This window comes from Elgaria multicarinata, chromosome 11, assembly GCF_023053635.1.
Source record: "Elgaria multicarinata webbii isolate HBS135686 ecotype San Diego chromosome 11, rElgMul1.1.pri, whole genome shotgun sequence".
Classification (NCBI taxonomy): domain Eukaryota; kingdom Metazoa; phylum Chordata; class Lepidosauria; order Squamata; family Anguidae; genus Elgaria; species Elgaria multicarinata.
This window is the reverse complement of record NC_086181.1, coordinates 7,788,166-7,800,563: the sequence shown is the minus strand read 5'-3', so window position 1 is coordinate 7,800,563 and position 12,398 is coordinate 7,788,166. Positions and strand designations below refer to the sequence as shown.

At 45.4% G+C, this 12,398-nt stretch overlaps 1 protein-coding gene across 2 annotated transcripts in view; it reads left to right on the top strand.

The window, feature by feature from the left end:
• The window catches only part of TNS4 (tensin 4), a 44,914-nt gene that overhangs the window by 17,854 nt on the left and 14,662 nt on the right, over positions 1-12,398 (top strand). The window contains exons 4-6 of one of the 2 annotated variants that reach the window (XM_063138813.1): positions 2,345-2,613; positions 4,698-4,784; positions 9,931-10,038. In XM_063138813.1, coding sequence (XP_062994883.1) covers positions 2,345-2,613; positions 4,698-4,784; positions 9,931-10,038 — 464 coding nt within the window. Of the gene's footprint in view, positions 1-2,344; positions 2,761-4,697; positions 4,785-9,930; positions 10,039-12,398 lie in introns of both variants that reach the window. The other variant, XM_063138812.1, reaches the window with a different exon arrangement.

Sequence of the window (12,398 nt, the reverse complement as noted above, 5' to 3'; positions counted from 1 at the left end):
CAGAGATGCAACAGGCACCCTTCCCCGTAGATGAGTGTTTTGAGTGCACACCAGCTTTTTTTAATCATATCTTTCTTCTGGGACACTCATGTCAGTTTTGCCTTACCTTTATACAAAGCAGTGAGAACACCAATCACCCATCAAAAGCCAAAGGCCGGGGCACACATTGCAGCAGTGCTGCTGCTGCTGCTAGGCATGGACTTTGGGGACTGGGTCTGGGGTCCTGCAGCCACCCACCCCCCACTCTCAGGGAGAACAAAGCTCTAGTTTTCTTCTGCTGCTCAGCCCTGGATCGAGCCTAGGGCAGCCACCAGCACCGCTGGCAATCTCTCTGCAAAAGCTGCCACTTGGAGCTGTGTGGCTGGATTTTTAAATGCACTTTTTCCTCAAAGGAGAAAATGGACATTAAAATCCAGCAGCGTGTCTCCAAGCGGTAGTTTGTGAAGAGAGAGCAGAAACAGCTGCCCAGGCGGCCAGCTGCCATTTTGAAAATGCCTCTCAGCTGAGAGGAAGCGAGAGGTTGACCCTGCCTTAGCAGTTCCCATTTTCTCTCAGCTGAGCTCCATTTTCACAGTGGGAGCCAATGGTGAGCCTGGCTAGTGATCAGGGCTGTGGAGTCGGCACATAAAACCTCTGACTCCTTTATTCATGGCACCTCCGACAACTATATATCAATAAAGGAAATAAATTTCCGATATATTTCCTACATCGACTGCAAACACACAACTTTTTAGAACCATAGCCTGTTAAAGCCCGGGTCTAAAGGCTATAGCTAAGACATTCTGGCTTTTTTATTTTATTTATTAAAGAAGCCCAAAAATGAAAACAATGAGGTTATATTTTTATTTATTTAATTGCATTTATATCGCCCCATAGCCGAAGTTCTCTGTGCGGTTTATCAAAAGACTATGGAGTATAAAGTAATAGGATATAAAAGAAAGAAAATATAAAAGAAAATCGGGAACAACTTTCTCTACTAGTTCAAAAATCTAAAGTATATACTTTGATATCAAAGTCAAAATTACAAAAAAGTTTTTAAAAAACCAATTGAACACCTAAAACAACTTAACAAATTATCAGTTAGGTACATAAGTAACATAAACCTTTTTCGAGATTAAAGTATCATTTGAATATAAAATTCAAGTGAATATACATTTAATGAAATAAACATTATATTGGAGAAGGTTGAAGACTAACATATTGCTCTTAGAAACAGAATTGCTTCTGCCAAATCCTCCCTCATAGAAGCCCTTAAATCTGATTTGACTATTTTCAGTGCCGAAAACAGTCTTTCAACACTGACTTGGGTGAGTGGCATTGCTGTTACAGTTCTAGCTGCATCACTAATAAACTATATCCATCGCTGGATAAACTATAGTCAGGTTTTCAGGGACATATCGCAACTCTATATACAATTTAAATTTATTAGGAGTTGGAGTCAGTACATTTTTACCGACTCCGACTCCAGTAACCCAAGAATTGCTTCCAACTCCGACTCCACAGCCCTGCTAGTGATACTGGCCCCTGAGGAGAAAAGAGGAAGGCCACCAACCAAGCAGGTGGGGAGTAACCGTGGCAAGGGGAGAAGAAAACAGTGGCAGTGGGAGGAGAGAAGACACTACAGTGCAGGGAGTGGGGCCAGAGGGCGCCTTGCGCAAGGCCCCATGAAATTTGGCAGCACTCCTGCACTGCGGTTGAGGTGAACAGGGAGCAGCAGAAGGGGGGATCACATCACTGCATCCTTGTGCAAAGACAGCAGACGTGGGCGCATTTCATGATCAGTTCTCGTTTCCTTCTGCACCGCCAAACACTTTCAGCTCCCCCCACCTCTCATGACGAAATAACTAAATAGCATTGTTACAAAATGAAAAGTTGGGAAGTTCCAGATGCCAAATCTTGCTGCTGCTGCTGCTACATTTTGCCCAGACAAAGGGGAGCTGCAGAGGCACCACATGTACACAGCTCTTGCGAAGCAGGAGGAGAAACGTCCAATTGCGAACTAAAGGGGTCAGCAACAGGCGATCCCTGGGCAGATCTGATCCCCAGCGGGATGCCACCTGCCTATCCTCCCAATCTAGGACAAAAGAAGGGATAGGAAGAGGGGTCTCTGTGGCACAAGGCTTAGCCAGCAGGTAATTATGGGGAGAGTGAGGTATGACTTTGGCTGACAACCCCCTACTCCATATTTAAAAACTAGGTGCTGATCAGGACCGCGAGGGCTCTAGGAAGGGCCTGTGCCCCTTTCACATCTTGTACATGAACCATTTAGTGCTATATGAACATTTAGTAATAGTCGTTGCACGAGTCTCCTTTAATCCTTCTGTATTTCCTTTCTCTTTTGCAGTAGCACCCAGTCGCTGTCCAACAATGAACCAGACACTCCTCAGACCAGGTCTACCGGAAGTCCTTCCTCTCTTGGATCCTTCAATGGCTCTTATGCTGGATCCTGTAGCTCAGGTTCCTACTACCCTAGTGCCACTTGTTCCCAGAAAGGGAATTCTTCCCAACCTCAGCTGTACCAGAAGGGACAGACCCAGAGTGGCTCGCCATCCCCCATTGCAAACTCCCCGTCCCCAATCCCTATTGTGCTCATCAATGGTCGTCCAGAAGAAAGTGAGATTTCTCTCAAACCTTTCCGGGTTTACCCAGCTTCTTTCAGACACAAGATACCCCAGCCCAATTCTGGAACGTTTTCAGGAGTTAGTGCTTCCAACAAGACCTCTTCTGAGAGCTCGCTTTCCTCCTCTTCAGCTGTAGATAGTAAGTTATTTCATCCCTGCGTTTAGGGACAGCATCTTAATACCTTTATTCCCATTTTGCAGCACTTGATATTTCCATGAGCAAATTGTGTGTGGGCGGGGGGGGGGGGATAAATTATGCCTAAATGAAACCTCCCTGAAACAGAGGTAGAGGAAGAACAGTCTGGGCTAAAAATTGCGATGTGCCCACATGCATAATGTCCTGGGTGACAGGGCCAATCTGTTTGTTGTCCAGGGGAGGTATCTTAGCAAGATTTCCTGCACTCACTCCGGGGGCCCTGTTTATTAATGCTCCCTCCCCTTTCCTCCCCTCTGAGCTTTTTGAAACCACTTCAGAAAATGAAGAGGGAGGAGAAGGCAGGGACTGCATGGAAAGAAAATTCCTTCCTGCTCTCCCTTCTGTTTCCATGTCTTCCACTTGGAAACCAGTTTGAGAGGAGAGCAAGAGAGAAGCCCCAGTAGCAGAACTCAGCCCCTGCTTCTCTCGTTCACATAGATGCACCTCCTCTCTGCTGCCAAACCAGCCATTTCTCATCACATAAAGAGGAGGGGGTAGCTGTGAACTTTAGGGAACAGGTTTGCCTCCCCCTTTCAGAGCGGCCCACCAGGAAAACAAGTTGCTGACCAGGGACAAAAGGGCAATGATCCATTCAGGCTACCTTGTTGTTGTCTAAAGCAGCCCTAGGAAAGTTTACAAGTAGGAGAAGGCAACACTGTTCACTGAGACAAGCCCCAGTTATTCTGAACATGGAGAACGTACTTCTAGTTATTGTACTTCTACCTTTGGAACTCTTCGGTTTGGATTCCGATTTAGTCTGACTTCAAGTATACCTATTGAAATAAATGGGAGTTAAGTTAGTAACTTGAGCCACATTGAATTCAATGAGTATACTCTGAGTATGACTGAGTCTGGATCCAACCTTGACTGGGAAATGCTGGGAATTGTAGGACTTTTTTCGGTCTGAACATGCCTGGGATTTTGCCTTTAGGTTTAACCCCATTGTTTTACATCGGTTGTCTATTGATTTCAGTGGATGATTCTGGATACTTTATATTTTGAGAGCACATAATTTCCCCCCTCTTCTCTTTCCCCTTATATGAGCCTTGTGTGGCGCAGAGCGGTAAAGCAGCAGTTTCTGCAGCTGAAACTCTCCCCACGGCCTGAGTTCGATCCCAGCGGAAGCTGGTTTCAGGCAGCCGGCTTGGGTCGACTCAGCCTTCCATCTTCCCGAGGTCGGTAAAATGAGTACCCAGTTAGCTGGGGGAAAGGTAATAACGGCCGGGGAAGGCAACAGCAAACCACCCCGCTATAAGGCCTGCCAAGAAAACGTCACCAAAAGCTGGCGTCCCTCCAAGAGTCAGTAATGACTCAGCACTTGCACGAGAGGTTCCTTTCCTTTTCCTTTCTCTTTCCCCTTATTTATTAGCCCTATGCAGCATTCTGCCTGCACACATTAAGATTAAAACTATGGTGGTGGAGGGGGCATGTACATAAGCCCCCTTCCGGACCCCGATATCCTTGCACATCCAGCTCCTCTGTAAATCTTAACAGGCTAAATGTGAAGGTTTACAAGGGGGTAGTCAGCACATTGTAAGCTTAACACGCCTACAAACCCAGTGCAGACCTTAGTGCTAAATGTGAAAAGGTCTTTACAAGTGCATGTGCAACTCAGGGTCATTGGGGGCAGGGCTTGCCTGTGCATCCTCACCCTCACTACTATTTGAATCCTTAGGTGTTCAGGCTGAATGCCTGAATAGGGCTGTTGCGAATTTATAAACCCTGTTCAGATCCCACTTCAACCATCTTTTTTTTTCTTTTTGCCCTAACGCTTTAAAACTAATCCTGTCTCCAAAAGGAAAATATCCCTCTCTCATATCGTCTTAGTCGCATCTTTTGTTAACACCTTCAACTTCATAATAGCCTATTTCTTCTTGCAGGTTATTCCAAAGATGCCCAGCCAACCATGAAGTTTGTAATGGACACCTCTAAATATTGGTTCAGGCCTAGCATCACAAGAGACCAAGGTAAAATAAGCCACAGGGCCAATGGGGAAAGGTGACGGAAGAGGAGAAAATCTAAGAAAATCCGGATTTGTCCTGATTTAGGCCTAACAGCAAGGCATGGTTCATTGTTACGTGAATGGGCAGACAAAGGCCTTTGGCTCGTGTGCTTCCCTGCTTCCTGTCACTTGTGAGGAGACAGTGGCGTTGCTGGGTGTAAAGGGGCACTTGGCAAGGTGCCCTCTGGCAGCTTCTCTGCACAAGAGATTTATTGTAAACTCGTGATGGTCATTCACAGACGTTTGTAAATCCTTTCCATTACTTCATCAACCTCCAATGCCTCTCCCACCATTTTCAAGAGGGAATCTGCCATTTTATAAAATCCCCAAAATGCTGTAATAAATCGCAATTGCGCAATAAAGGAGCACCATCTGCTGGTGATATAAATGAAACATATGGGAAAGAACTGGGAAAAACAAGGGGGAAAGCGTGTGTATTGTGCCCATTGTAAACCCACAAAGACTCTGGAAGACAAAGCCCTGGTAAGGCTGCAAGGTTTTTGCTTGCCCTGAGACCCCGATGCTGGGATTCCTGGCTCCCTCCAGAGCTATCACTCCCGCTTTGTCCAGCTTGCTTGCAATACCCTGCTCTCCCCCCCAGCCTGTTTCTCTCTTTTCACCACTGCTTTGGTTCCTCCTCACCTTCCTCCTTCCTGCGGCTTACCAGGTGGTGCAGGAAAGGGGGTTACATAAGAACATAAGAAGAGCCATGCTGGATCAGACCAAGGGTCCATCTCGTCCTGCATTCTGTTCACACAGCTGTCAACCAGGGCCTCACAAGCAGGACATGAGTGCAACACTACCCTCCCGCCCATGTTCCCCAGTAACTGGTGTAGATAGGCTTACTGCCTAGGATCCCAGAGGATTCCTTTTTCATCTTTGTTCTTTTAAGGAGCAGTGGTGGGGCAGCAGTCATGCACACCGGTCAGCCAAGCAATGGGTGCTTGTGCCTGATAGAGCTGCCTGCCTGCCACTGTGCAACTGGGTCTTAAAAAGAAAATCAAAAAGGAAGGAATCCCCTTCTTGATGCTGCTTGGTAAGTCACAGTGGGGAGGAGAGCGAGGGAGGGCGAGTGCCGGGGCTGCCCTGGTGATGCTCAGCTGACCTCCCCAGCCTATCAGGTGGTATTGGGAAGGGGAAGGGTTCTGGTTGCCCAGCCAAGTGCAGGAGCAAATTCGCCCAGTCCTTGGCGTAACTATGGCTTGGCTGCACAATTGTTTTGAAGAAGAAAAAGGAAACCCTTCCTGTCCTAATGCCACCTGCTAAGGTCGTGGGATGAATTCTAGGCCCACCATGGATGCTCTGTTCTTCTCCCACACCAGCCCCCGCTTATCAGGTAGCGTCTAGAATGGGCAAGGGTTCCTTTCCCCCTCTTTTCCCTTAAAAATAAACCACAACAGTTCAGCAGCATCCACATGCAGCTGCTGCCACCACCACCTGTGTTTCCAGTGTGCCTCTCTAGCCCAGATGTATGCTGGGAAATTATGGTGATGGCAGACTGTCATGTTACTGAAAAGTGTGGCTGCTGCTGAAAGGTTGTGGTTTCTTCCCCAAGGGGGATGCTGCTGCCTTTCTCTGGGGGCCCTGGGGGCTGAGGATCCCCAGATGTCTGCCCAGAGGTTCAGGGCAAATGATGCCAGTATGAGGGAAAGAAATTTTAAGCTTTCATTTTGAAATCAATAAATGGTGGTTTGTTTACAAGCCGGGATATCAAGCCAGGATCAGGTTGTGCCACCTTGTTCAGTCAGCAGCCAGCATTGGTGGGGCAAATGCCAGGGCCCACACAACCTGGATGGCCACTGGGGCCGATGTTTGTCTCCAGCTTCTCTTTTTGAAAAAGACATTTTCACTAGGAAGGCAGGCTGGTAGTACTCAGCTTGGCAATGTGACGCAAAGTGCCAGGTGAGGCTGCCGCCATCCTCCCTTTTCATTTCCCCAGAATGCCTCTGGGCCCCAACATAGCTGGTCCCACAGGTACTTTGGGGAACAGAAGGTGGTGGGTGGCTGCAGCCTTGCCCAACGCTTTGCCTCGTAGCACCTAGCTGATCACTGCTGGCCTGCCATCCTAGTAGAAATGTTTTTAACAAAGGAAAAGGGATGCCCAAACCCACTGATTTTGCTGCCAACTGGCAAGCTTACTGGATAGTGAGGCCCTCGTGGTCACCTTACCCAGGGGTCCTTCACACCTGGCCCTGGCCTAGGCTTATTCATGTAACAAAAAGCTATAGTGTGCTGTTACGACTGAGCTGTTGTGTTGCAGGAATAGACCAGCGACCCCATCTAGTCCAGCATTAGATGTTGGTGAAGGGCAGCGTAAGTTTGCATGTCTGCCTCTGATGTTTAAAGTGGGGGCAGGGATGCATTTGCAAAGGGGAAAACAGCAGATGGGAGGGGGGTTCTTATCCCATACTATGCCCATTGGTTTTCTTTGCCAACTCTCCCTCTAGTCAGAGGCTTACTTTAGCCTGCTAAGCTTGGGACTGCTTAAGGAGGAAATCCACCGAGTTGAGAAGGGCCAATTTGCAGGGTGAGGTGGTGGAAGAGCTTAACCCTTTCCCCACCCATCACTTTTTCCTGTGCACCTCCCTCTCCCGGGGGTTCCAGCTTCCAGGTATACAAAGGGAAATAACACCTGTTTATAATGTGTGCATGTGTGTATGTGTATTCTTTAATTCCCAATGTGTTTTGAACTGCAGTCTTTCTCAAGGGAAAATTGCTTCAGAGAGAAGCAAGACAATTGGGTCTGTTCACTAATGCAATACAGTACAATCTTCTGCCTTATATGTGTTTCCAGACTCTTACCATGTTAAGGCAATATAACTGCTCCAAAGAGATTACAGAGCTGCCTGACTTATTTATCAAACAAATTTTCCCTTGAGAAAGACTGATATCTAAAACCCACTGGGAATTTAAGAGGGGGTTTTCTTTCTTTCTTTTTTGGTCTACAGAGCAGGTACTGTTGCATTTTTGTTGCTTTGGATTTTGTTACACACATTTGTGAGCAAAGTCTTGCTGTGCCCGTCCTTGCAAAGACTTCCCACACTCCTCTTTGTGTGGGGGGGACTGCATGTGCAGAACAAGCAGTACCAGAACCTACCTGGGAAAGGAAGGGAAGTTTGTCCCTCTCTATCCTGGAACTGATTTTGAAAGGAGAGTGAGCGAAGAGATGCAGCCTTACTTATAAGGAGGCAAGAAAAGGCATAAGGGCCTGGATTATTGTTGGGTGGGCATTTCACCCTCCAGCCTTTCTGCTCAAATTGATCATTCCTCTCAAAACACGGAAGATCCTGTCTAGTGTAATATAATGCTAAAATCCTATCTAGTCTTACCTAGGGTAGTGGTAAGAGACTGAAAGCTTCTCTACACAAGTGATTTATTGCACATTCGTGATTGGTCCCTCGTGGAAATTTGCAGGTCCTTTTCATGAGGTCTCTGACCTCCGATGTCTCTCCCACTGCTTTCAAGCACAGGAATCTGTCATTTTATAAAACCTTAAAATGCAATAATAAATAGAAAACTAGCTATAAAACAGTGTCATCTACTGGCAGTAGAAATAAAACATATGGGAAGGATCTGGCAAAAGGAGGGAGGACCCTGTGGATTGTGCTGATAGTTAAATCCTTAAAGACTCCAGAAGACAAAGCCCCAGTAAAGCTGAAGGATTTTTGCTGAATGTGAAGAAGCCCTCAGCTACGAATCAGGAGTCCCTGGTTTGAAATTTGCTTCTGCCATGAAGTTGCTACGTGGCTTTAGGCAAGCCTCTCCCTCTTGGCCTCAGCCTCTCCCTCTGCAATATGGGAGTTAATAATCCATTCCAGGGCTATTGTAAGGAGCACAAGTAGAGAATGCACGTGAAGAACTTTGAACACTTGAAAGTGCTACACCTGCCTTTCCCAACCCGGTACCCTCCATATCTTTTGGCCTACTTGTTGGGAATGATGCGAGTTGTTGAGTTCAACACATCAAGTTGAGAAAGGCTGCACCTTATATTTTATTTTATTATATTATAAATTTTATTTATAAAAATAGAAATAACTAAATAAACAAATATACTATTTAATAAGTGTGCTGAATAATCTTCATTTGCTGTTATAATGTCCAAATGCTCAAAGCTGAAGCGGGCAGATATTGTTGAAAGTCCGGTTGTGACGTATGTTGAATAAATCTCCACCATGCAGCATAAAAAGCTAGCAGTTCTGTTTTTCCTTGGATTAGAAGCAAATCATGAGTTATTTTTTCTGATATTGCCACAGACCATCTATTTCAGTACCATGCCTATAAGTTCAAATTGTCCAGTTTTTTCCACTGCTGTGTAATTGTCTAGCAAGCAGCAGTCAATACTACTACTACTACTACTACTACTACTAATAATAATAATAATAATAATAATAAATCCTTACATTTCAAACTTCCATTAGATCCTTTGTTTATTGATAATGAAAATAATTCTGGATCATATACAATCCTTTCTCTAGTAATAACCATTAATTCTCTATGTACTAACATCCAGAATCCCTGTATATGTGGACAAGTCCACCATAAATGAAAATGCATGCCTTTAACCCTGCAGCCTCTCCAACAAAGGAGGCTGCATGTTGAAGTAATATGTACTAGCTGTATTGGTGTGCGATACCATCTGTGCAGTACTTTCAAAGAAGTTTCTCGAATAAAAGCTGATACTGATCTAAATGGTCTATTGATCCATAATTTGTTCCAGCTAGTGTCGCCTAATTCCCTTCCAATATCTCCTTCCCATACTTTCTTCAAGCCTACCATCGAACCCATCTTGGTGTCTATTAGGATAGCATAAACTAATACAATTCCCTTCCCTCCTTTCCCTACCATTAACATTGCTCGTTCTAATCCTGTTAAGGTTCTGAGTGCATATGTCTTTATGTTGGGGTCTCTGAGGAGGTGGGATAAATGTACTTCTTGTAGCCATCCTAGGCCTAAGTCTCCTAGATCAGGTCTGAGTTGTTCTATTATTTTTGGTTTATCCTGGGCTGCACCTTATGTATGTTAAGTATTCTTATTAGTCCCTCACCATCCTTTGTAAAACAACCACCATCTTTGTTATGCTGACTCTTTGACTACTCTGTGTTTTTAAACAGCTATCCAACTGCTAACGGATAAACTCCCCGGCACTTTCATCGTGCGGGACAGCACCTCTTACCGTGGCTCGTTTGGCTTGGCCATGAAAGTCTTGGGCAGCAAAACAGGTACTGAAAATTCTTCTTGTGGATTGTTAATCCGGTCCTCTCAAAGAGGTTCTATTGCAAGACCTTGCAGGACTTGAATCTCCACTTTTGGGGTCACGATATTATACAGATGATTCGCTCCCAAAGGTTCCCAAACTCAATGTTGATGACACACAAGCAGGAAAGGGAAAGAAGAAAAGGAGATTAGGATTTTTGATAGCAGGAACTCCCTTTAAAAAAACACACCTAAAACTAGAGGCACATATCCCTCTTACTACTGAAGAAAATGTTTTTAGAGTGTGAAAAAGTAGCTCATATGTATTTCTGCAGAAGCCAGTGTGTCGAGTATGTAATTCACTGGAAGAAGGCAGATCGATTACTGACTTATGCAGAGAAGAACAAGCAGTGTCTTTCCCAAGGAGTAGACAATTTCTGGCCCTCCAGATGTTTTGGCCTATAGCTCCCATCAGCCCTAGCCAGCATAGCCAGTGGTGAGGGATCATGGGAGTTGTAGGCCAAGAAATCTGGAGAGTCACAAGTTGCCCACCCTTAGCATAAATTGGCTGCAGCCAACACAGAGAGGCAGCAGGCAGCCTTCCCTATAGAGCAGGTAACCTGAGCTCACAGCACTCATTTAAAGCAGCCTTCCCCAGCCTGCCACCCTCCAGATGTGGCAGGGCGGGTGGGAATTCCCCAGGGAGGGTGGGAAATGTGGTCTAACGCATCTGGAGGGTGCCAGGTTGAGGAAGGCTGACCTGTATTTCTTGTTGCACACTAACAGTTCTCTCCTGGCACACAGTTAGGGAATTTCTTGAAAATGCAAAAGCGATATAGGTGTTATAGTATGAAGCACAGTGTCGTCGTACAAAGCCAAGCAATCACTGTTGTGTTTCTAAAAATACCCAAACAAACCCAAAGGCAGAGAAATCTGAAGTCTTTTAAAAGAAAAGAGTTGGGGGCAGAGCACAAGGGAAAGAAAATGGACTGACTTGAGAAGGGAAAACGCAGAGCAGGAAAGCTGATGTGGTGTCTAAAGGAAACACAAACAAAGAAAGCCGAGGAGTAAGAGGCAGTCAGTGAATGATGATAATATCCAGGCCTCTGGGGCTCTCGTAATCAAGGGCAGGGTCAAGAGTCAGGGAAGGCCTTGGCCCTCCTGGTTCCTCCAGTTGAAGATCAAGCTCAAAGTGCAACTGACAGGCCCTGCAGTAGCCTCGGGGAAGAGAAACATGGAACAGAAACAATCTTGTGAAGAATAAACTGATATCCACACAACAATTTCAGTGCATGGCGGCTGCAGGCCTTTGGGAATTTCCAGCGGCTTCGCCCAGACCATGCTGGTTCTGTTAATTCCACATGAATCTCTGCTTTTAGTACACAGCTACCAACTTGGACCCATAACAGACTCATGCACTTACTAAAGAAGTGTTCATCATAGAATCATAGAATAGCAGAGTTGGAAGGGGTCTACAAGGCCATCGAGTCCAACCCCCTGCTCAATGCAGGAATCCACCCTAAAGCATTCCTGACAGATGCTTGTCCAGCTGCCTCTTGAAGGCCTCTAGTGTGGGAGAGCCCACCACCTCCCTAGGTCACTGGTTCCATTGTTGTACTGCTCTAACAGTCAGGAAGTTTTTCCTTTTTTAAAAAAAAAAATATATTTTTTATTTTCTACAATACTTAAACATACACATTTACAATTAAAAAAACAATAACACACTACATGAATGTTGAATAGATGTTGAATACATAATACCTTATCTAAGTAACATAATCAAACTTAACATACAAGTGCACCCCCTACCTTGGGATCTCATTCCTGATTCCAAAATCTCATACTTTCTTCTGCTGGTGGTTTCCCACTTTCCTTAGAAAACACAAATATTAGGAACTGTTTCCAAATTCCTTCAAAATCATTTGTTTTAGCTATACCTCTTCTCCATTTAATATTACATGTCAATTTATCATTAATAGCTATATCCCATACTTCTTTATACCATTCTTCAATAGAAGAAGGACCGAGGGGACAGGAGCAGGCAGAAGTAACATCGGGGCCTGCTCCTGCTGGACTCTCCCCCCCCCCCCACAGGGCAAACTGCCATCAATGTACATTGATGGTGCTATATAAATAAATAATAATAATAATAATAATCTTGGCCCTATGGGGAAGAAGAAGGACTGAGGGGACAGGAGCAGGCAGAAGTAACATCGGGGCCTGCTCCTGCTGGACTCTCTCTCTCTCTCTCTTTCTTTCTCTCTCCTCCCTCCCTCCCTCCTTGACTCCTTTTCCTTGTGTGTCATGTCTTTATTAGATTGTAAGCCTGAGGGCAGGGACTGTCTTTTTTGCTAAGTGTAAGCCGCTCCGAGAGCCTTTTTTGGCT